Consider the following 25,724-nt stretch of genomic DNA (forward strand, 5'->3'; position numbering starts at 1 on the left):
CAAGCTGCCGAGCCTCTCGCACAGTCTTTCCAGGACTGCTGCGGGTTGTTCCTCTTGCCCCCGAAGGGCAGGTATGAACTCCCCAGGGACGACCAGGGACGCATCGTACACGAGTTCAGCTGACGAAGTGTGGAGATCTTCCTTGGGAGCAGTGCGTATGCCAAGCAGGACCCAAGGCAGTTCGTCGACCCAGTTAGGACCTTTCAGGCGGGCCATCAGGGCTGATTTCAGATGGCGGTGGAAACATCCCACCAACCTGTTTGATTGAGGGTGCTAGGCCGTGGTGGTGTACAGCTGCGTCCCTAGCACGTTCGCCAATGCAGACCATAGGCTGGAGGTAAACTGGGCACCCCTGTCTGAAGTGATGTGGGCTGGAACACCAAAATGCGAGATCCAAGTTGTAAGCAGCGCCCAGGTGCAGGAATCAGTCGTGATGTCGGATAGAGGGGTTGCCTCTGGCCACCTTATGAACCGGTCCACGATGGTAAGGAGGTACCGGGCTCCTTTTGAAACTGGCAGGGAACCAACGAGGTCGACGTGGATGTAGTCGAACCTTCTACAGGTAGGTTCGAACTGCTGTGGCGGGACCTTGCTGTGTCGTTGGATTTTTGATGTCTGGCAGTGCAGACAAGTCCTGGCCTGCTCACTGACCTGTTTGTGCAGGCCGTGCCAGATGAACTTGCTGGCAACCAGTCGGACAGTTGACCTGATGGATGGGTGTGCCAACCCGTGTACCGAGTCGAAAAAGCGTTTCCGCTAGGCTGCAGAAACTATAGGGCAGGGCTGACCTGTTGCGATGTCGCAAAGGAGGGTCTGCTGACCTGGACCGACTAAGAAATCTTGGAGCTGCAGGCCCGAGACTGCAGTTCTGTAGCTAGGCAGCTCGTCGTCGGCTTGCTGTGCGTCAGCTAGGGCCACGTAGTCTACACCCAGGGACAGGTTGCGGATGGTCAGTCTGGAAAGCACGTCAGCAACGACATTGTCCTTTCTGGAGACTGTTGGATATCCGTTGTGAATTCGGAAATGTAGGACAAATGTCGCTGCTGATGAGTTGACCAGGGATCGGAGACCTTGGAGAAGGCGAAAGACAAAGGCTTATGGTCAGTGAAAGTGGTGAAAAGCCTGCCTTCTAAAAAGTACCGGAAATGCCGGACTGCCAGGTACAGCGCTAGAAGTTCCCAATCGAAAGCGCTGTATTTCAGTTCGGGTGGTCTAAGGTGCCTGCTGAAAAACGCCAAGGGTTGCCAATGGCCTTCGATTAGTTGTTCCAGTACACCACCGACTGTGGTGTTGGATGTGTCCACCGTGAGGGCGGTTGGGACGTCTGTCCTAGGGTGTACCAGCATCGCGGCGTCTGCCAGGGCATCCTTGGCCTTAACGAAGGCAGCTGCGGCCTCGTCGTTCCAGGCGATGTCCTTGCCCTTACCAGACATCAGCGAGAACAAAGGGCGCATGATACGGGCTACTGCAGGGATGAACCGATGGTAAAAGTTGACCATCCCCAGGAATTCTTACAGGCCTTTGACCGTGTTGTGACGGGCAAAATGGCGGATAGCGTCTACCTTGGCAGGTAGGGGTGTTGTTCCTTCGCTGGTGATTCTGTGGCCTGGTTGATAGTGAGGCCGAAATCACTGAGATGGGAGTACAGTTGGCGGAGGTGGGAAAGGTGTTCTTGGCAGTCACGGCTGGCGATTAGTATGTCATCTAAATAAATGAACACGAAGTCCAGGTCGCAACCTACTGCGTCCATCAGCCGCTGGAAAGTCTGCGCGGCGTTCTTAAGGCCGAATGGCATTCGAAGGAATTCAAAGAGGCCGAATGGAGTGATGAGTGCAGTTTTGGGGACATCATCAGGGTGGGCCGGGATTTGGTGGTATCCCCAGATGAGGTCCACCTTGGAGAAGATGTGGGCCCCGCTTAGGTTCGCCGCGAAGTCCTGGATGTGAGGGACAGGGTAGTGGTCTGGGGTGGTGGCATCATTCAGCCTGCGGTAGTCGCCGCAGGGCCTCCACCCGCCGGTGGCTTTGGGGACCATGTGCAGGGGGGAGGCCCAGGGGCTGTCTGACCTGCGAATGATCCCCAGCTCCTTCATGCGGCGGAACTCTTCCTTTGCCAGGTGGAGCTTGTCTTGAGGTAGTTGTCGTGCTCGGGCATGAAGGGGTGGCCCTGTGGTAAGGATGTGATGCCGCACCCCGTGTTTGGGCATTGAATTTGTGAACTGAGGCGCCAAAACCGATGGGAACTCGGCTAGGAGCTTGGTGAACTCATTGCCAGACAGGGAAACGGAGTCCAGGCGTGAGGCTGGTAGGCTGGCTTCTCCCAGGGAGTAGGTTTGGAAAGTTCTGGAGTGCACTAGCCGCTTCCCTCGCAGGTCGACTAACAGGCTGTGGGCCTGAAGGAAATCGGCTCCCAGGAGTGGCTGGGCAACAGTGGCAAGGGTAAACTTCCAGGTAAAACGGCTATCGCCGAATTGTAATTGAACTGTACGGGTGCCGAAAGTTCGTATCATTGTGCCGTTTGCAGCTTTGAGTGGACCCTGTTGCCTGCTACAAGTGTCGTGGCCGGTCGGGGGCAAAACACTGACCTCTGCTCCAGTATCGACGAGGAAACAATGCCCGGACTGCTTGTCCCAAACGAATAGGAGGCTATGTTGGTGGCCAGCCGCCGTAGCCATCAGCGGCGGCTGGCCCTGGCGTTTCCCTGAAACTTGCAGGGTGGACGGCATCGACAGGCCTCCGCGCCCCACCTCTGATGGTAGGAACGAACACAGCTGGTCGTGAGTATCGTTGTCTGTGTTTCTGGGGTGTGGTTGCTGGGACTGGTTTAGGTAGGCGTTGGGCCCGTGGTCTGGCGATTTGGCCGACGGACGACCCGCTCTCGCGTTTGGCCTTCCACAGGACATCTGCCCGGGCGGCTACCCCACGTGGTTCGCTGAAATCGGCGTCGGCCAACAGCAGGTGAATGTCGTCGGGTAGTTGTTCGAGGAAGGCCTGTTCGAACATCAGGCAGGGCTTGTGTCCCTCAGCCAAGGCCAGCACCCCGTTCATCAGGGCTGATGGGGATCTGTCCCCCAGGCCGTTGAGATGAAGCAGGCTGGTGGCGTGCTCATGATGGGAGAGGCCGAAGGTCCAAATAAGAAGGTCTTTGAAAGCCGGGTACTTGCTTTCCTCCAGAGGAGACTGGATGAAGTCTCCGACTTGGGCGGCTGTCTCCTGCTCTTGGGAGCTGACCACGTGGTAGTACCGTGTGGAGTCGGAGGTGATCTGCCGAAGTTGGAATTGTGCTTCGGCCTGGTCAAACCAGACGCTGGGCCGAAGCGTCCAAAAGGTGGGCAGCTTGAGTGCCACTGCATTGGCTGCTGCATTGTCGTCCATCATGTGGGTCCAAAATCTGTTTGGACTTTTGGGGTCACCAATGTAGCAGCTGCTACCGCGATGCGAAAGCAAGACACTAGTCGATGAGTTGCAGAATGAAAACTGATTTATTTTCCCGCCTTGCGTAGGTCTTTTAAAGAGGAACGGTTCCCGCCCACCGAAAATGGAAATGACGTATGTGCTACGTCATCAAACTTTTCCTGCGCGCGGGTTCTCCCCGTCACTCGGGGAAGACGAAGGCCCAGCGCCATCTTGGGCCTCGCCGCTCTGACGACCTACGACCCGACCGCCAAGCCGGTTCGCCTGGTCAGATGGTGAGTCACTACAAAATCACCATTCTCATGATGATTTCATTCACTCTGCATAGTTTGTGTGTTAGGTTGGATTCCTCAATCTGGATTAGGTTACAAACATTCTTAAATGTGAAACCTGATTTATTTATAACACACCCTACGCTGCGCAAAGCAAATATGCTGGCAATATTTTTGACTGAAATGCTGTACTTCTGCATAAGGTTATATTATTGAAGAATAAATGCATTGAGTTAGTAGCCCTTCCACGAACTTTCTCATTACAACAGTGGAATTATTTAGTTTAAGGTCTTGAAATTGAAAATTTGGAATTTCAATACATGTACAAAATAATACATAAGAACATAAGAAAGATCCTTATTAGTCACATGTACATTGAAACACACAGTGAAATACATCTTTTTGTGTAAAGTGTTCTGGGGGCAGCCCACAAGTGTCGCCACACTTCCAGTGCCAACATAGCATGCACACAACTTCTTAACCCGTACGTCTTTGAAATGTGGGAGGAAACCGGAGCACCCGGAGGAAGCCCACACAGACACAGGGAGAACGTACAAACCCTGGCCAAACAGTGGCCAGAATCGAACCCGGGTCACTGGTGCTGTAATAACATTATGCTAACTGCTACTCTTGTCAATCTTGCTTGACTATTCATTTTCTCAATGCCATTTTCCAGTACTACTCCCATATTCATTAATTCCCTCAATATCCAAAAATCTATTTAACTCTGTTTTGCATGAACTCATTGGCTGCATAGCCCTCTGAGATGGGAATTCCAAAGATTCACTGCCTTGTGCATGAGGACACTTTTCCTCATCTCTTAAGAGCTCTTATTCTATGACTGTTACCCCTAGTTCTAGACTACTTAGTTAGGGAAAATTTCTGTGAGGTCTCCTCTCATTCTTCTAAACTCTGAAGAATACAGGCTTAGTCTATTCAATCTCTCCTCATCCTGAACCAGTCTAGTGAATCCTCATTGTATCTTCTCTATGCTAAGTATATCCTTTTTATGTAAACAAAGTGCACACATTATATAAGATGTATTTTCACCAAGCACATACATAATTACGCTAATACATCTTTACTCCTATATTCAAGTTCTGCTGTAATAAATGTCAACATACCATTTGTGTTACTAATACCTTGCTGCACCTGCACATTGGCTTTCAGTGATGTGTACAAAGACACCTATGTTCTTTTCAACATCAACATCACCCAATTTCTCATCATTTTGAATATACCCTGGTTTTCTGTTTTGGGCACCAAAGTGGATAACTTCACATTTTTTCTACATTATATTACATCTGCCATGTTCTTGTCCATCACCCAACTCGTCCATATCTCCTGGAGGCCTCTTTACACCCTTTTTCCAACTCACAATTCTACCTAGTTCTTCATCATCAGAAAACTTGGAAATATGATATTTGATCCACTCATCCAAATTGTTGATTGAGATTGTGAACAATCACAAGAACCCTTGGTTCTCTGGAACTTCTGGCAGGCATTTACTTTCTCCTTATGTGAAGACAGACACAAAGTGGTTGTTTAACTCCTCTGCCATTTTCTTATTTCCCATTATTAATTTTTCTGTCATTATCTGTAAGGGACCTGCATCTGCTCTTGCTGAACAACAACTGTTACTAGAAATGTGATCTGCCAATTTTGCTATCTTTTTTGTTATGCTTCCTTGGAATTTAAGTATTGACTAATACTTGGTTTTCAGATCTGCATGCAGAAAATGCCAAGTATGTGCGACAGGAACCTGAATGACTGCAATCTTCATGCACATTCACAAAAAGAGAGGGATGTTGATAGAAATCAGTTTTTGCCTTTTTGACAAGAGTGCAATCTAAGAAATTTTGTGCAATAATTTAAGAATTATAGAGAAAGTACAAGCAATATGTGTTGGAGGTCTGAAGTGGCAATTATTGATTGGAAGGAAGATTCCCCATTAGATCTCCTACCAGATAGAATTTCAAGTTATTATTTTGAATGCAATTTATGGATAGGGAGTATTTCTTTTTAGTTCCCTTTCTAACTCATTGTTGTTTCTCTGAATTTCTGATCGCTACCCTCAACTCTAACAAAGATACATTGAGTGCGGAATTACTGAATTATGGTTGGGAGCAGAATTCTTAGTTGATTTCCCACTATCTAATACAGGAGAACAGAGGACAACTATTACATTGCTTTGGTTGCAGCTGATTAACACAGCCAATTCAATGGAATGAAACCTTCCATCAATCTTTCTTTGTGCTGGGGCATCTTTACTCCATGTTGTCCGAACTTTGGTTGCACATGACTCAACTGAGTCCACATTAAAATGACTGTATGTCCTAAAGATTATCCCTTATTAGTTGTTTTAAAATTCCAGCAAGTTGCTATTTTGCTAGTCCCACTATCTTCTGAAAAGTCTGAACATATTAGCAGCAGAAAGATGATTTGCTATTTTTGAGGAGACAGACTATAACGTGCTTCAGCTGTTCAGAGCACCTGCAGGCCAAAAATATGGCCCCTCCATTGGGAAACTATACTGTTTGCTATTTGCCATTTCTCACCACACAAAGTACCACTTTGTTTATATTCACAGTTTGTTGCTTATCTTGGATGTTCTCATAGCTGCAAATCTAAATACCATGTCTAGTAGAGAGAGGTCTCACTGTGTATAGGAAACTAAAAATAATTAACTAGGATACAGACATCACTATGTGCAGTCTGTCTAAGCTACATAAAGCAGAAGATCATTTCCTCAGTGCTTCACTGTGAACATAAGTGGAATCAGTTCCACAGCTATGAAGACAGAAAATACTGAGAGATCACTTGTTGTACTTTTGTCAACATGCAGTCTTGTCAAGAATACAACCAATTTTTTTACACTTAGTGGTCAGAATGTGTTCCCAGAAACAAGACCACTAATGGAATCAGCTATAAAACGGGCCACTATAGCATTATTTACAGTATTTGGGCATAAAAGGTCTCTTACCTTACTTGAAGAGAAGCAACTGAATTCTCATTGCCTCAGCTAATATCTATTATTTAAAATCAATGTCTCTATTAGAGTTTATCATGGTCACAGGATCAGAGCATATGAGAAAAATGAAGTTTGGTTGCCTTGGGAAAGGCACGTACATCCATTAAATCATATCAACATAAGTAAATAGTTAACAGCCATAGAAATAAATGATGTTACCCTCACTATTTCAATGTGAATGCATGAATCATGAATCCACCTGAAAAAAAACAAATCCACCCACTTCTACGTTAACTAGAACTAGGGAGGGGTAAGTGGGACAGTTACCCAGGCCACACCTTTCCTCCACTAGCTCTGTCATTACTGATCCAGCAGAGGTAGTCAGATAGGTCAGAGGTCACTTGGGGCCAGTAAATGAGGCCCGGGGGGTGGGGTGGTGGTGGAGGTTGGAAGGATTAGACTTTCAGTCTGAGGGGTGGTGAGGGCAGAATTAGGCCCATGAGGATTACCCCGTTTCATTAGGGGGGAGGCCATAATTTGCAGGGTGTGGTTTGGGCACATAATTAGGTCGGTATTCAATGCTGTAGGATCAAGGACGACAGAAAGCAAAAACTTAGTGGTGGGTGGGGGGGGGGGGGTGTTGGGTGAGGAGCATGAGGGGATTGGTGGGAGTGAAACTTAAGCACGTCTTAAAGGGGAACTTCCCAATAGTAAGAGCTATGCACAGAACTTCATGGCCACAGACCAGTGACTCATACTGTCTATATGGAGTTTGCATGTCTGGCTTGTGACCACGTGGGTTTCCCCCAAGTGCTCTGGTTTCCTCCTACATCTCAAAGTCGTGCTGGTTGGTAGGTTGATTGGCCATAGTAAGTTCCCCGTAGTGTAACTGGGTGGTAGAAGAAGTGGGGGGTGCTGATGGACATGTGGGAGAGAATAAGTTACAGTGAAATAAGTGGGAGAATGGGATTGATAGGATTGCTCTGAGAGCTGGCATAGATGGGTTGAATGTCCTTTCTAAGTTGTAAGAAAAGAATAAAATGAAATATAGGACCAGATCAGGCTGGTTCACTCCAAGGCAGGCCTCAGCTCTCTTGTGAATATCTGCTTCTGTTTGAGACGGTGCACCATCTGTGGACCATGCAGAGATTGTACAAATGATATCCAAATGTGCTTTGCACTTCATTTGTCTTCACTGCACGTATTAGGAAACCTTCACATGCTGGAGGACCTGGAACAAATTTAGCGAGAACTATGAAGCAAATACTACATTAAGCAGTTGTGGTTTTGATTAAATTCCTTCATGTTGCATGCTATGTTGGCGCCAGAAGCGTGGCGACACTTGGGGGCTGTCCCAGAACATTCTATGCAAAGATGCATTTCACTGTGTGGTTTGATGTACGAGACTAATAAAGAAATCTTATAATCTTAATCTTATATGAAAAAACTATTGTGTATGAGAGAATTTCTAGGCCAAAGTATTTTCAATCAGAGCCTATGCAACAAGAGAACTTGACAAATTGCTATTTACTAACCTTAGCTTTCATCTCTTTTGCTTCTGGACTTATTTTCTGTCTCCAGGTTGTGCAAAGGATTTTGACTGCCATCTTGAGGCAAATTGGATCAGGAGGTAGAAAGTATTACTGTACATGGGTGCCAACTGCAATGTATGGCAGGAACAGAGCTAAAGACCAAGAAACTGAACTAACTCAAAAATTATGTAAGTACGTAAGAGAAACATTTAGGTTAGGATTGTAAAATAGTTAAATTAAATGCACCAAAGAGTTTATCAGAACTAATTTTTCAAAAATTCTTTTACTACCAATACACACAAAGCCAATACACATATATTTGAAAAGCTTGCTTTATTACTAATTGAAAGAACCTAAGTGTGTTATTTTCATGGAAACTGATAGTTATCTTATCTAATTCTCATCTCAACAACTTGTTCTGGAAACAAACATCTCCCATTAGAACAGCTGATATTCAGCTGTTAATACTGAAGTCCTGACATCCATTTGTACTGTAAAAGATGAAAGCTCAGGACAGTTAACATATTTGGAAGGCTGGACTTGTTAATTTGCGATGCTGCTGACTTCCCTGGAATTCACGGGCAACGTCCACTGCCAGAGACCCTGGAGAAAGCTGCCTTCAAAATCCTAGTGATATCTCTGGCAAGAACTTCCACTTTTCCCACATTGGTTAGTGTCAGGTATCAATTCAAGGGGTCCCTAGCCTCCAGCAGTTGTGAGGTCTTCAAGCTGGTTGAGTAACTAATCATATTTAGGAATTTTCACGGACAGCAAACCTGGGTGCAAAAGCATATCTTTTAATGTAAAATAAAGATTGGACTATAGACATCTGATTTTGTAAATGCTGAGACATCAAAAAAATTTTTAATAACATTTTTCTTTCAATGACATTATTTTGGAAATATTTAGGTTGGGGAATCACAGCACACATTAACAAAATTAGCTTGCTTTGGACCATATAGTTTATTAAGCAGTAATTATGCCTCAGATTCAGATTAGTTTCAGATTAGTTTATTGTTTTATACACCAGGGTGCAATGAAATTCCTTGATCACGTGAAGCTCACAAGTAAGCAGTATAAATGGTAATAATAAATACAATGATAAGTGCAAAAACAGTGCAGATTGTAGTGCAAACTGAAGTAGTGCAAAAAAAATGCTGAAGTGACAATAACGGAATAATTGAGAGAGGTAGAATTAAACCTTATGACATAATTAAAATCTCACTAAGACCTCATGCAATGAAGTTTAATATTTTCAGGGCATTTTACAGCAAAGCAACTTCATCAATAGCTTAAATTCAACCCTATTCTCGCAATTGCCCGTGATTATGATGGGAATGGCTAAAAGCATTGCACTCTCTATTGGTAGGTTGAATCTTTGATAATGACTTTGGTATTTCTGTGAAATACCAGAAGTCTGAGATTGCTGCTCGTTTCAGAGTATTGAGGACAAATATCTGTAGTTTCACAGACTTCACTACCATAGATTCTGAACCACTGAACTTACTTGCCCAAAGGCTTGTATAGAATTGGCAAGAGCCCATTTCAGTGGTAGCACTGTGGTGCAGCAGGTGCTGCTACCTCAACTCCCATAACCCAGGTTCAATCCTGAGCTCTGATGCCATCTGTGTGGAATTCGCTGGTCTCCCTGTAACCATGTGGGTTTCCCCTGCATGATCCGAACTCCTCCCACATATCAGTCAAATTGGTTGGTTGGTTAATTGGCCATAGTAAATTACTCCTAATGTAGGTGAAAGACGGAAAGACCTGCATGAAAGGGAGACAAGAGAAATGAGCAAAATCCAGGAATAAAAGGGGGCGCTAAAAGTTACTAATGTCTTCTGAAGAGTACAAGGGTTATAAGAGGAGAGGTAGGGCTGATTAGGAATCAAAAGCTAATCTATGCATGGAGGGAGAGGACATTAATAAAATACCTAGTGCAGGAAAGAGGATGCTGCCAAAGCCTCAGTAAAAGAGAGGCAGTAGAAATATTGGATGGGATGAAAATTCATAAGGGATGGGGACCAGAAAAGGAGGCTATTCTTTGTGGAAAAGTCACCTGATCTGGAAGGGATGCACTTGGACAATATCTCTGGATTGGCAATCATCTTCTAATCCTCTAAGTCATGGGGGCAGTACCTCAGAAGTAAACAATGGCAAATTTGATATATCAACACAAAAATAGATGCAAGGACAAATCCTGCAACTTGATGGCAAGTCAGGTTTTTCAAATAAGAATCAAAGGAAATAATAGTAGTCACTTAGAGTCTAAATGATATGATAGATGTGTTAAAAATAAATTACACTTGTCTAAACAAATTTGAGTTTTTTGATAAGCTAACAGAGGATTGATGAAAGGCAGTAAATATGTTTCATACATTTTCAGAAAGTGTTTGATACTGTCCCACTTATACAATTGATTAGCAAAATCGAAACCAATTAAATAAAAATGTTGACAGAGGCTCAGTAAGAAATTGGTTTAGAGACAGAAAGCAAAGTCATGGCAAATGGTTGCTGTATGACAGACTAGAGGGTCTCCAGGGGTCAGTGCTAAGAGCTCTGCTATTTTTGATACAAATTAGTGACTTTGATGTGGTTATGCAGGGAAAACCTTCAACATTTATGGATGACATAAAGCTTGGAAGTCCAGAAAATGTTGACGAGCTTGGGAATGGCTCCAAGAAAAAGTTGCAAGGCTCACAGAAAAGCAGAAGTGTAATGTAGAGAAATGTACATTAGATACATCTTGGGCAGGAAGAACAAAGCATAATATAGACTAAATGAGACAATTCTAAAGGGGGTGCAAGAATAGAATAATAGAATAAAGAATCTGTGGATGTTCTCCTTAGAGCAGAGAAATTTGAGAAAAACATTGGTAGAAGTCTTCAAAGTCCTGATCAGCTTATTCAGGGTAAAGAAAGAGAAAGAATTCCCTACAGCAAAAGGTTAGGGAGTAGAGGACAAAGATGGAAAGTAATTGGCAGGTCTATTGTTAAGATCATCTTTTATGTGAAATGAAGACACTCCCTAAAAGTGCAGCAAATGCAGTTTCATTTATGGCTTTTGGAAGAGAATTTGCCAAATATTCGAAGGTAAAATATTTGTAGAGCTATGGCTAAAAAGTGAATGAGGCTTATGGGATTTTATACAAAAACAGGCATTAGCTCAACAGTCTGATTGGTCTTCTTTGCTGTCCAATTGTATGATTCTATGACTAACTGAATTTATATTGCAAACAAAACAGTACAAATTGCATATAGCAATATCAGCACAGTTGTGCATACACATTTCTATGGCACCTCTCTTAAATCAGGCCTACTTGTTATTCAGTTTTTAACATTTTGATCATATCTCCATCACTCTGGAGGAAGATGCCAAATGAAACAGTCAGTATATGAGAAACAATAACACAGATTTTTTTCAATAGATCTTTAAACAGGCAGTTACTACATTCCAAAATATCTCAATGTAGCCACACTTGGTACAATTGGAGATGACATGCTCTTGATCAAGTCAGTTTATCTCTAACATTTTGTTGGTAAACCATTTTTCCTAGTAAAATCATATGGATAAACAATTGGCAGTGGTAATAATTTGTCACAAGGTCTACTGGTAATTTTTTTTCAAAAAAACCTGAAAGGAACAGTATTATGTACATTTAGATGAGCAAGCACAATTAGACAACTCAAAGGTTAATGTAGCACATAAATGATGTATGCAATGGAAGAAAAAGTGTTTTCATAGCACCTGTCACATCTCAGGAACAAAGTGCTTCACAACTAATTAGGTACTTCCTGCCATCTTTGATATTCTTACATTGTGTTGATAACATGATCCTCAATCTTATACAATTTAGAATTATGGGATAAACCAAGGGTAAAATATTATGTAATCAACTTCATGAATAATATATATACAACTGTTTTGAACATACTCCATCAAAAATGATATCCCTGAAAATACATAATAATGATGAATCATTAAATTTCCTAGTGGTGGAATGTTGAATTATGGCAAACTGGTTACTCAGTGTGTGTTCCTGTACCCAGTGCAGGAGTGGCACATGAATACAGTACTCTAGGTTGGAAATATATGCCATTTCACCCATGAGTGTGTGGGAGGAGATGAATGAATAGGGATTGCAGAGTCCATCCATGCACGAGAAGTTTCGGGAAAAGTACAGGCGTTGCAAATGATGGATGAGTAAATTAGAACAATACGGCACAGGAAAGGGCCTTTCGGCCCAGAATGTCTGCAGAGCTTGACCCCTAATTAAGCTAATTCTCTTCTGCCTGTACTTGATCCAAATCCCTCCATTTTCTGCATATTCATGTGTCTATCTACATCTTCTTAAACGCCACTATCACATCCACTTCCACCATTCTCCCTGACAGCCCGTTCCAGGCACTTACCATTTTCTGTGTTAAAACACTTGCCAACACATCTCCTTTAAACTTTCCCCCTCTCACCTTAAATGCATGTCCTCTAGTACTTGACATTTCCAGCTTGGGAAAAATATTCTGACTGTCTACCCTATCTATGTCCCTCATATGCTTATAAAGTTATATCAGGTCTACCCTCAGCCTCGGAATTGGGTTACTTGGCTCAGCTTGCTCTCTCCACAGTTGTTGACTGACCTTTATCACTATCTTCTATTTTGGATTTTTTCCAGTAGCTGAAGTTTTTTTTTGCCTTTTGTTTAAAAGTAAAATTGTTTCATACCTTTTACAATAAATTTCTCTTGGTGCACCACTATTTCATTTTATTAATCCTTTCAAAAATAATTTTTAGTCCTTGGACTGTTTAAGATTAAAATGAATATTATCACCCATTTTCACCTTATAATTTTAGCAAACAAAAGTTCCCATTGTCTGAAAAGCTTTCCATTATTTGTTACACCATTGCACTGGCTGTTTGACCCAGTCACTCTAATCTGAATTGCCTGCCTCTGGGCTTTTCAAGTCATTTTGTGACTACACAACTAGCAATTATTTCTATGCCATATCCCCACTGTCATCAACTGTGTTGTGCTTGAACTGAGCTGTAATTGAGTATTTAATTTTCAAAGCTGGCTGTCTTTTGGGCTAGAAGAAAACAAGTTCCTGAGAAGATATAATTTAACAGCAATAATAATCAAAAACTCTTGTAAAGTAAGTAATGAAAGGTAACTGCTGAATGGGCACATCAGAGAAAAAATCTAAAGTAAAAAAAACTTTTAATTGTGATGAATACAGGAAGAGTATCAGTGGTATAACCAATTTATTTTGTTCATTTGGAAATATCAAGTCTTCCACTTTATAAATACTAATTGTAAGTAGCGAGCTTTTATAGTTTTGTAAAAAGGAAAGGTTTTCCAGTTCTGATGAAAGGTCAATGACCTCAAATCTGTTCCTCTCTTCACAGATGCTGCCTTACCTGCTGATTATCTCAAGCATTTTCAGTATTATACCACATTGCCATTGTTGCCTTTGCAACCACTGACAAACTTACATGCATGTTCTTCCTTAAAGGATAAGATACTAACTTCTCAGTCTGCTGTCAACCGAGGCTCTCTACTCAAAGACATTCCTCTTGTCAGGCTGGCTAAGCAAGCGTGATTTGCTTGATTGCAGGCTTCCTTATAATTCAAGGAGCTATTAAATGTGTATCCAGTGTTTTATGTGCTCTGCCCTCTACTGGTACTGATAGGGATTCCACATAATGCTTCATTCTGTGGCAGTCTAAAGGTGCTAGCTACATTTCAATCACCACAGCAATTCAAAGATTATCTTAGATTAGATTGTCATATATGTCAGATTGCAATAAAATTCCTAGTTTGCATGAAGCTCATTGAGGAAACAGTATACATAATGATAAATACAACGACAAGCACAAAACTGCAGAATGGTGCAAAGATTGCAGTGCAGTCTGAACTAGTGCAAAAAGGAATGCTGAATATGTGACAATAATGGAATTGCAGAGGTAGAATTAAGAATACAAGAATATGGCAGCACCAGTGGGAAGAGGGTGTGAAGGAGGTGGATGGTACGGAGGTCTGATAACATTGGGGAAGAAGTCTGGTCGTCCAGGCTTTCAAGCTCCTGTATCTTCTCCCAGGTCAAAGAGAGAAAAGAGATTGGCCAGGGTGGTGGCATCCTTGACAATAGTGCGGCTATTGAGTGATAAGCACTATTTATTGACTACATGGCTGGAAGCTTGAATGTTCAACTCATGAATACTTTTAGAGTGCATGCAATGAAAGCTGTATTACGCACAAACAACATGATACAGTAAGGGTTCTTGTATATTTCAATATCAGAACTTCAAAACACCGCCCTCTCGAGACCAATCATATGTTTAACTATGACAGGGTTCCCAGTCATGGCAATCTATAATGTCAACTAGCTATTTTTTTTTAAGTTTCAATGATTTAATTACAATTAATTGCACTAATAATGCTGTCAGCTTTAACTAGTTGCAAGATCTCCATCTGAACGAAAACATTCAAAGAGTCACAGAGTTATACAACATGAAAACAGGCCCTTTAGTCCAACTCATCCATCCCAACCAAGATGTCTATCCAAGCTAGTCCCATTTGTCTGTGCTTCACCTATTTCCTCTAAACCTTTTCTATCCATGTACCTGTCCAAATATTTCTTAAAACATTGTAATTGTACCCACCTCTACAGCTTCCTCTGGCGGCTTGTTCCATATACCCACCACCCTCTGTGTGAAAAAGTTGCTCCTCAGGTCCCATTTAAATCTTTCTCCCCTCACCTTAAATCTATGTCCTCTAGTTTTAGACTCCCCTACCCGAGGAAAAAAGATTCTGATTATTTACCTCATTTATACATCTCATGATTTTATATACCTCTATAAGGTCACCTCCTCAGCCTCCTAGGAAAGAAGTCTCAGCCTATCCAGCCTCTCCTTATAACTCAAGCCCCCCAGTCCTAGTAACATCCTCATGAATCTTTTCTACATCCTTTCCAGCTTTAATGATATCCTTCCTAAAGCTGGGTGACCACAACTGTACAGCTGCAACATGATGTCCCAACTTTGGTACTCAGTGCCCTAACCAACGAAGGCAAGCATGCCAAACGCATTCTTCACCACCCTGTCGACCAATGTCGCCACTTTCAGGGAACTATGTACCTGCACCCTTGGGTCTTTCTCTCTGTTCTACAACACTCTCCAGGGCCCTGCCTTTTTCTGTGTAAGTCCTGGATTTGGAAAGCCTGGGCTATGAAACTAAAAAGGAGAAAATAAATTTTAGATTGACAAAGTTCAGGTATTAGTGTATAGTTTCTTGCACAAAGACTCACTCTGACCACATACACCTTTGGGACATGTACACTTCCCCAAATCCATCTGCCACAGCAGCCTCTCCCTAATTGCTACATGGTCCTTCCCATAACTCTTTCCTCTAGTCACCCCTCTCCCTCCACTCTCTCTCTCCCTTCCCCTTCCATCTCCTCCAGCCTTACCCTCATGTTTTCCCTCCCTTTGCCCTTCCCCCTCACACTATGTCACACTCCCTTCTCTCCTCCCACTATCGTGTTCTTCCCCTCTCCTATTCACTCCACCATCCCTCTTCCTGCTTCCCTTTCTCTCTTCTCCTAGCTCCATTCACTTCTGCTTCTCCTCCCCTCATCCCATATCCTCCTCCACCTTCCTCTCGTCTCTCCCTCACCCCTTTACCCTGCTACTATTTCCTTCCCCTCCTCCCACATTTTCTCTCCGCGTCAATCTAAAATGACAAGGTAGTTGTTCCCGTCAATTACCTCCAAGATAAGTTAGAGAAAGAAATGGAAAAGAGGAGCTTGGAATTCATTGAAATGGGGACATAAGGGGATGAATCCAAGGCCCCAACTGAGGAGTGGGATCAGAGATGGGAAGAATGGAAAAAGTGAAAACACAGCAAGGGAAATGGGGTGGAAAGTGAAGGGGAAAAAATGATGCAGCATTGTTGAAGAATTGTCCAAGGGTTGTTGAAGCCTATTGTATCTGTTCTAAAACAACACTTTGGTTCTGAGATTTTGTCATTTATCATCTGTGGTTTTCCCACGTGATTAACAGGATGTTGACCATATCTGCTCCATTTCCAGTACTTCTCACCACTCTTCTCACCTAGAACAAGACTACAGTTCCTCTTCTTCTTGCCTTCCACCCTGCTGGCCTTTACATTTAGCAGATCTCCCTCAGTAATTTCCACCATCTTCAATTGATATCACCACCAGACATAGCTTCCTTTTCCCTCCCCTTTCAGCATTCTTCAGAGTTTGCTCTCTGCACAATACCTATTTACTTTTCATCTCACTAACACTCACTCTCCTTCTCATAGCACCTTGTTATGCAAATGTACCAGATACAACACCTTCCCTTTGCCTTTTCCCTTCCCACCATCAAGGGACCCAAACACTTTTATTTTATTATTCAGGTGAAGTCACTATTCACTTATGCCCCTACCAATTTAGTGTATTGCAGGAATTGATCATGATGCTCTATACAGGAGAAACCAACTCCAAATTACATGATTACTTTGCAGAAAACTTCCTTTCAGTCTGCAAGATTGAGCCCAAGCTTCTAATTACCTGTCACTTTAATTCTCCAGTCCACTCCCAACCTGAACTCTCGCATTCTGTCCTTTCATATTGTCCTGACAAAGCCTGACACAAACTCAAGGAGCAACACCTCATTTTCCCTCCAGCTGGGCATTTCCAGCAGTTTGTATTTTCTGTTGCAAATTACAACATGATTTAATTTTTAGAATCACCCCAACACTACCCATAATTAAACGTGTGTGTGTGTGTGTGTGTGTGTGTGTGTGTGTGTGTGTGTGTGTGTGATCCAGTCATTACTGAATACCATGAAACAATTTATATTAGTTTGAAAAATGCTTTAAAAATATGGAAGAATTTGCATAAAGTTGAATTTTCATACATCAGGTCATTTGTACTCAAGGAGCCCCTGTATCAGAGATTCACACATTGCCAGCTAATCACTGTCTCAATAAGCTCGTCAAAGTATTGCAGAGTGACATTCATCCAGCACTTTCACAAATTCATTAGCTGCAGTCAAAACCCTGAAGAAGTGATTGATTGCATCATTCATGTTACACATTTGTTGTGGCACTGTAGTCTTGGGTTGTTTCCAGAGCATAAATTGAGGGATTTATTTGTCTGTGTGTTTAAGGGGGAGTGCATTCAGGTTTTTAAATAGACAGGACCTCATTCAATAAGGCATGCAAAATTGCTATTGCCATGGAAATGGTGAAGAATACAAAGGAGTTCATTCAGGGCGGTATGCATGTACATGCAGTGTGTAAACTGATGATGAAGTAAAGGTGGAATTACTACTCAAAAGGTAGGAAACCCTGTTCTTATTATACCAGAGTGATCTGGCTGAAGGTGTAAATCTAAATTAGTTTTACTGTTGCTTGACATTAAGGGGAAATAGTACAGTGCACTTCCACAGCTCATGTATAATTGTTGCTCTAAGTTTCAATGAGTGACAGGTGTTTGAAACATTGTTTGTAGAACCTTCCAGAGTCATAACAGAGTCCATTATAACAATCATGTTCTTTGGAACTGCTGGATCTGGACAAGTTTCTTCAACACTTCACATTATAGTTGAACAGAAAACCCAGCATCCATTCAATAACCCTGCCACTGAAGAAAGTCCCATTTATTCCTGCTGGGTGTCCTGTCAGCCAATTTTCAATCCATCCCAGTATATCACCCCAGTTCCATGTACTCTACTGTTATACGATAACCTCTTAAAGGCTTTCTGAAAACACCACATCCACTGGTTCCTTCTCCCTCCCTGTTTAGTGGGGTCACATTTGGCGCCATCCAATTTGCAGCAACTGTTCTATAAACTCTTTTAGAAGATGACAACTAATGCATCCACTATTCCCATAGTTCCCCTTTAAATACTCTGCCACTCAAAGTATTTGCCATTAAGTATCCTATCCCTGAGAGATTTAGTTTTCATAAATGATTTAAGTTAAGGCAGGAATACTAGTTTCCAGTTTAATAAACCGAAATATGTTGAACTTTAAATCAGATTTGCCAGGGGACATTAGGATCACCTTAGGAAATTTCAGCAGAGGCTAAAATAAATGTGAAGGTGATAAAAATTGAAGGCTTTCATTACTTGATAAAGCCAATATTTCAGAACAAAAACTAGTGGATTTTCCATTAAGGATCAAGTAAAAGACTTGCATTTATGTAACATGTTTCACAACCTTGGAATGTCCCAAAACAGTTAAACTATTAAATATATTACACACAACTTGCACACACATTTAACATGATAATCCATTCCAGAAATATTGATTGAACAATACATTTTGGCCAGGAAACCTGGAATAACTCATCTCCTCTTATTTGAAAATAGAGCCATACAATCTTTCACATCCATCCGAAAGACAAGAGGGCCTTAATTTAACACATCATCCAAAAGACAGCTCAGCATTCCCTCAGTAAAGCAGTGTTCATTGACATATACTTTGGTACTCAAGTCTTTGAGTGGGGTTTAAATTTTTTTTAAATTTTATTTACAGCGTGGTAACAGGCCCTTCCGGCCCAACGAGTTCGCGCCGCCCATTTTAAACCCAAATTAACCTACCCATACGTCTTTGCAATGTGGGAGGAAACCAGAACACCCGGAGGAATCCCACACAGACACAGGAGAACGTACAAACTCCTTACAGACAGCGACAGGAATCGAAACCTGATCGCTGGCGCTGTAATAGCATTGTGCTAACTGCTATGCTACCGTGCCACCTTAATCTATAATCTTGAACCTATAATCTTCTGACTCAACATTCCAATCCACCATGCAAGATCAGAAGCACAGTGGTAAAGTTCAGATATAGGCATAGTAAAGCTTCCTTAAGCCATTAAAACTCCAGGTAAATCAAAGTCTGTGTAGTCCCTTACAAAGTACTGTAGACATTATAAATTGGTGTAAGCACTCAAAATTTGAGTTCTGACTCAATGAAATAATTTGTATTTATATCAATGTGTCAATATCACATACAAGTGACCCCCATGTTAGGGAGGAGCTGTGTTCCTAGAAAACAGTCAGTATCATGATTTTCTGTAACACAAACCCCCTTTTTCTTTTGACAAGCAGAGATGCATTCCTACAGGATGTCTTTCTCTCATAATTAAGCTATTTTACCAGTGATGACAAAGTGACCCACTGCTGTTATTGCCCTAGTACTGACTGACTAAAAATAAGTTGACAAAATTCTGTAATGGTGAAGTTCTCTAACCTGAACAGCCATAACATTGGGGGGGGGGGGGGGGGGGGTGTGGTGGTTTAATCTGTAAACCTTGACCAAACACAAGATGCTGAGTTGTACAATAATTGTACACATCTTCAGCTGATCCAGCAGTCAAAGGCACAATCAGAGAGTGAACGCAACTAAAACCTGGAAGCTGGAAATACTCTGTCTCACATTCGGTAAATGGTTAATCACAAGACTGTTTTCTCCAAAATTACACATATAAAACACTGGTTGAACAGTAACAAAGAATTTTATTTGAACAGTTTGGTTCTAGAAGGTAATGGATTCAATCTTCTCAGCAAAAAGCATAGCTCAATACACCATGTGTTACTTGGGGCACATTGCCTCATGAGCCTTCATCTTAGTCAAATTATTTATGTTTGCATTGTGAATCAGGAAATGCTGGAAATATTCAGCAGGTTAGGCAACTTCTGCAGACAGAAATTCAATCCAAGTGTTTACAGCATTTTCTGATTTTATTTTCAGTTTCCAGCATTTACAATATCTTCCCTTACAACTAGCATGTTGTGTTAATGATTCAGGGTATAGTAAAAGATCTCCTACTACTTGGCTAGACATGGGGAGACCTTCAGGTGTTCTATCAAACATTCTTCCCTCAAGCAATATTAGTTAAAATTATCGAATTTGTAAAGGTTCGGTAGGAGGCACAATATAAAAGTCCATTCATATTAGAATAAAGAATTACATTTCACCCTGCACCAAGCAACTAGCTACACCCAAAATTATTTTTGCACATTGAGAAAGAATGAATGGTATGCTTAAAGCTGGAGAGCAATGGAAATTGTTATTACAGGAAGCTGTGAACGTGGAATACCAAGAAATGGCAAAAACCCCAAAACTTGTTGATCTGGCAAACAAGATTTGCCCCCACCCATAACTTAGTCAATATCAGTTTCATTTACTGCTAAGAATATGCAAAAAGGAATTGCATTTTTTTTTAAATGCCTGTTTCACAATGTTTCTTTCCAAAATTAGGTACAATGAAATGTAGCATACTTTTAAGCACATAATATAGTTCTTTTAAACTGAATGAAGTAATGATTGGATTTGCTTTTGCATGACACAATAGATATTAATGAATAGTTGTTACTTTCATATTGATTTTTTGAAGTTATTAGTAATTTCACTAACATTGTTTTGTTGAATGATTCTAAACTAATTGACCAGAAACAACACATTCACTGAGAGATTATCATATCATCATTACCCAAATTAAGTCTCTCATGCTAAAGGCCTCCAATACATATGAGGAAGACTGGTGAATGTTGTGCAACAACCTCTGTACATAGGACAAAAAAACAAAAGCATCTTCCACACAATTCTTACAGCTGTTTTAATAAACTGCATGAACCTCTACCACCCTTTGTAGAGAAGAGAAACAATTTATTCTAGAAAAGCCTTCACATGTGGCTCAATAAAACGAAGCTGATTTTGTCTTAGTTGACTGAATTGCAACTACCCACATAATATATGGCAATTTGATAATGATTGCATGTATGAAACCAAGTTTAGTTACTTAGCTTTCTAAAAAGTAGAAAGTATGCAATAAGATATTGCAGAGAGTAATTTAATAGTTACAGTAACTCTTTTCCAGCAATCCATTTTATCTGCCATCTCTGCTCATGTGTAATGTAAACTCATTACCAGCAAACTGAGTATATACACTTCACTTCAATGTATTTTGTTATAGGCTTTCACATTAAAAAAGTAACAACATTCTTCACAAATGGAAGTGTTCTCAAGGCATTTGTACCTAGATCAAGGAAAATTAAGTTAATTAATAAACCAATTTATAAAAAATCACACAGACTCAGAACAAGAGGCCAATCAGCCCATCATACTCGTGTCAGGTTTTTTGTTTAAAAAAAATGTATACAATTTCTAATTCTTTTCCCATAGCCAATCAAATTTTTCCTCTAGGTATTGGAAACTGAGTTTGAGTTTATAATCAAACATCATTTTATGCAATTTGTTCCAAATCATGACCCACTCCATAAAGCTCCCTTCTCACCTTTGATTCTTTTGCCAATTACCTCAACTCTATGCCCTTTTACTCAGTCTTCCACTAAAGTGTTTCTCATTTCCTCTTGAAATTTCTAAAGTAACTAGCATATCCTCAGAATACCCCAATGCATTTTATAGCCATGATGTATTTCTGAAATGTACAATATTGTATGCAAAACCCAAGAAAAAGGAGTCTCCTGTTTCTCAGCACAAAGTTTACTTAACTAACAATGCATGAACATAGGTAATTGCAGAGTACACACTACAACATGGATTCTGAATTGCAGTTGACATAATGAAATACCAGCTGAAAAGAAATTATTGCACAATCAAAACTGTCTTCAATGGAGAAAGGAATACTGCAAAAAAAAATTCAAACCTGAACTAGACTACCTAGAATAGATGCAATTCTTCCTATTAATTAATGGTAAAAAGTGCATTTGTAATAAAGGTACCCAGTGTTGGACAAGATTTTTCTTCCATTTCAACATAAATTTTTCCCACAAAAGTTTCAAAAGCATGTTTTTCCACATCTCTACAGCCATGTAATCTAAAAATTAGCTAGCAGTTTGTCATAAGTTAAGTCAATGTCAAATGGACTGCATGAGTTAACCTGTGGTAACAGATACTAATTCATTACAAGTCTTCAAGTCCAACTTTAAAAACTATTTTTTATTTCTTCTTTAAGTTTGAATGTAGAACTAAAAGAAAAAAAATTCTATATGTAACATTTCCTTTAAAGTTAAAGAAATGTAATTTCCCTTGTTGTCTTTGGCAAGGTAGCTGATCTCAGTAATGATAGTGGCATGACAACCAGTTTCCAAAATCTTGGGCTAGTGAGGTGTTTAGGTAGAGGTGGTGAAGGAGTCCTATTGCTATTCAGTGACTTTTATTGGGAAGTTCATGTGCAAGGATATGATTGGACGTAACAGAGGTATCCAGAATAAATCAAGTTGCTTAAAATGCATCATGATCACCCGCTCTTGAATAATGCTTACAGACAAGGGATCAGGAAGCCATCAACAAAAAGGTGGGGGAGTGGGAAAAATTTCTCCAGTGCAAGAGAAAAAAATAGTCATGCATTTTGTTTAAATGCCACAGTGCAGATTAAAGCTCAGGGGTACAAAATTTAAAGTGTGCATTCTTATTGATACTGCAAAAGATGCATTTCTATTCATTAGCCACTGCTGGATACATCAATCAGTAGCAAACGTTTTGCAAAGGAGTCCAATAATGCAGGATCCTGAGTAAGGAATGCTGCTCACTCCCACCAACAAGAATTTGCTCACTGAACAATCTGTGCAGTTTAACATGAGAAATATGTTTACACAAGGCAGGTTTCAAAGAATGTTGGCAATTACCAAAGCAGAAAATACTGACAAGTGCCACCCGGACAATACTGAAATCCATAGAAGTTTCATTATGTGTAGGTGACAATGTCTCAGAGTACTGCTCCCCTTTGTAATTTCACACATTGACTGGGGGCAAGAACTGTCATTGTACATGGCACAAATTGTTGCATTAAAAGAAACTGTCACAGATATTTTAAAGCAATAAAACTTAAAATTCTTTAAAGACACTTTTCTAAAGCAACAAAATCTTACAGTTGTAAATTTAACTGAAATTAGATACTATATTATGGAGTTCCTATTTTAAACACAGTTTTCCCAATTACAGTCCATTTGTGCTTACAACAAAAAACATGAAAGTGGCTCATTTCAGAATGCCATGTAAACATCAAATTACTGCAGTAGCTACTGTATATATTCTCATTTTAGAAAATAGGTCAATACAAAAATATTTCAAATACATTTGCAGTGCAGCAAATTTGCTTTATTAGAACCAATCCAAAAAGGTTAGGATTTAAAGCCATTTTCTTCAGAGACTGGGCTGGCCCTGAGGTTTTTGTATATGAAATGAACAATCACAAGAAGCAGCATTTCTGAAGTGCTACTCAGAGCCACTATGAAAGGAGCCTGTGAGGCAAAATCCGCTTCAATGTGGCGGAAGGACAACTGGAGTACAGCAAGAGCTAGCAGACTATTTTGGACTCCAATCTCTATACTGACTGTTTTGCACAAAGGTACAGGTAATCTCAAACAATAGGCCATGAGATATCCAATGAACAGTCCAAAGACAGGAACAGCAACTCCTGCAAGAATTATTTCTTTGCGCACATTGTAGAGTATGGCAGCTCCCATTTGATAAGCCATGAAGAGTCCTCCAATGATCAATATAAAACTGAGGGGTCGAATGAACAAAAGTAAGAATTTACTGACCCGTGGCAATTTATACTTGATTAACATTCCTGTCGAAATGGGAATAGCTATAAATAGCAATGTCACCAAGATCTTGGTAAATGGCACATGTAGCGTTTCATGAACATTGAGAATGTGGCTATAGATAGTGGATGAAAGTGGCATCATACCAGTGGCGACCAGAGTGGAAATCAAGGTCATGGAAATAGCAAGGGTCACATCCCCTCCTAGAAGAAGACTGTAAAGGTAACCTCCTCCCCCTCCTGGGGCAGAGCAGGTAATTGCCAGCCCAAGGGAAAGGGCTTTGGGCAGGGAGAAGATCCTGGACAAAATATATCCATACAAAGGCATGAGGACAAACTGCCCTATCACCCCAAGAATTACAGGATGTGGCTGCTTCAGAATACCTCGAAGTACCGCTATCTCCACCTTACAACCAAAAGCACATTTGTTTATAAATATCAAAGGCAAAAGAAAATAAAGGACAGGGTTTTGGGAGAAATGTACCAGACCATTATAACTTAGATCATTACTGGGCGATACTTTAATGATGTAATCTTTTCGTTCTTCCACGGTCAATGGCTTAACCCTGGCGACATCCAACAGCCTGATTAAGAGTGGTGCCGTGCCGGCCAGTCTGGATTTAATGCTGACGATGTAACTTTTCACCAAGCCAATGGTTTCGGCGTCGGTAACGTTGATTATTTTGAGGACATCCGGATCCAGAGACTCAACTATCAGCCTGGTACAGCCCTTCTCCGTGGCCGCTCGATACCGGCTGGAAACCACGATAATACCATTGGTGTTTTCGGGGAAGTCGAATTGGGTCGAGGTGCCGTCGCCGATGTTCACGTAGTACCGCTCCGAGGTGGTGAGGTTCTGGTTCGAGTCCGGTAGGCAGCAGACCCCGCCGGCGATGACCACAATCAGCAGCGCCTTCTCCATGCCGGCTGCCCACAACTTGGAGACATCAACCATTCCGCGACAACTTTTTACTGCGTCAATTCCCCGGAAAGGAGAACGCGGAAAGGCAAGAGGCACACACAACCTGCCGGCTACCAGTACGGTTACCCCGCCCGCCGACCACTTCTTCCTGCCCCCACCGTCACCTGCGAGAGGCTCAGCCCGCCGAATCCGTGCCAGCGCCGGGGGTCCGCAACCCGCCCATGGCTGGGAGTCCGGAGTGTATCACAGACACATCCTCGGGTGTTCCCACCCCCTTCTCCAGGAGATTCCTTCCTTCCGGCACAGCTCGAAATAATGCCGTCAGTATGCGTATGTATATCGGTTAGCAGTGACGGACGGCCCCTCTCCCTCTCCTCCTGACGTCAGCCCGGGAACAGACACTTCCCCGCAGCAGATTTGAAAGATGCCCTTCCCCCGGTGAGGGGGTTTCGCTCCGTGTACCAGCCGCGCTGCCTCACCGCACTGTTCACTGCGTCCCTCTTCCTGCCGCTCACTAACGTGGTCTGTCACCGCCAATCAACTCGAACAGGCGGTGCAACCCAATTAGCTCAAAGCCTTTCAATTGCATTTCAAGCAGATTTTTCCAGACTGACTTTTTTTTCCGGTTTATTTTTTTAAATCACCATGCCCCTCACCCAGTCATTTAGTGCAATCTGTTGGTACGTCCTTCAGACCTTAGTCACGCCTAGTCTTCCCCGGAGATTTTGAATGGGCTCTTTCCAATTCTACCTTGTCATTGCCATAGATTCAATGCTGCCGGCAGAGAAACAGACAGGGAGCCTACCTAGGGAACCAATCCTTTACTGTCTGGTGCATTTAGACGATTAGTTTCATTTGTACGAATAATCTACCAGACAACTTTATTATCCAAAGATAAACATAAAACGAGATGTTGACTGCAAAATCCAAGCTGAAGCCGAGTCCATATTCACACCACGGAAGGCATTTTAGTTTCGGAAATCCCAGATGTAAACTGTTTATTTGATGTGGGTTACTAATGAGCGAGAGG

General features: G+C 41.7%; 1 protein-coding gene across 2 annotated transcripts; it reads right to left on the reverse strand.

Moving 5' to 3' along the window:
- Positions 1-9,323: 9,323 nt before the first annotated feature.
- Positions 9,324-25,220, reverse strand: slc10a3 (solute carrier family 10 member 3). 2 transcript variants are annotated; one of them, XM_052028662.1, is made up of 2 exons: positions 24,283-25,214; positions 9,324-9,955 (listed from the first exon to the last, which is right to left on the reverse strand). In XM_052028662.1, the coding sequence occupies exons 1-2, from the start codon at positions 24,725-24,727 to the stop codon at positions 9,930-9,932; spliced, it is 471 nt and encodes a 156-aa protein (XP_051884622.1). In that variant the 5' UTR covers positions 24,728-25,214; the 3' UTR covers positions 9,324-9,929. The 2 variants fall into 2 exon arrangements, with proteins under 2 accessions (XP_051884622.1, XP_051884621.1); XM_052028661.1 differs by lacking the exon at positions 9,324-9,955 and having other exon boundaries at positions 19,722-25,220.
- Positions 25,221-25,724: the final 504 nt, after the last annotated feature.

The sequence above is a fragment of the Pristis pectinata genome, chromosome 13 (genome assembly GCF_009764475.1).
Source record: "Pristis pectinata isolate sPriPec2 chromosome 13, sPriPec2.1.pri, whole genome shotgun sequence".
Taxonomy (NCBI): Eukaryota; Metazoa; Chordata; class Chondrichthyes; order Rhinopristiformes; family Pristidae; genus Pristis; species Pristis pectinata.

What these genes read in the sequence shown, in the direction of transcription:
- slc10a3 (XM_052028661.1), bottom strand. Translation starts at nt 24,727, where the DNA reads ATGGTTGATGTCTCCAAGTTGTGGGCAGCCGGCATGGAGAAGGCGCTG.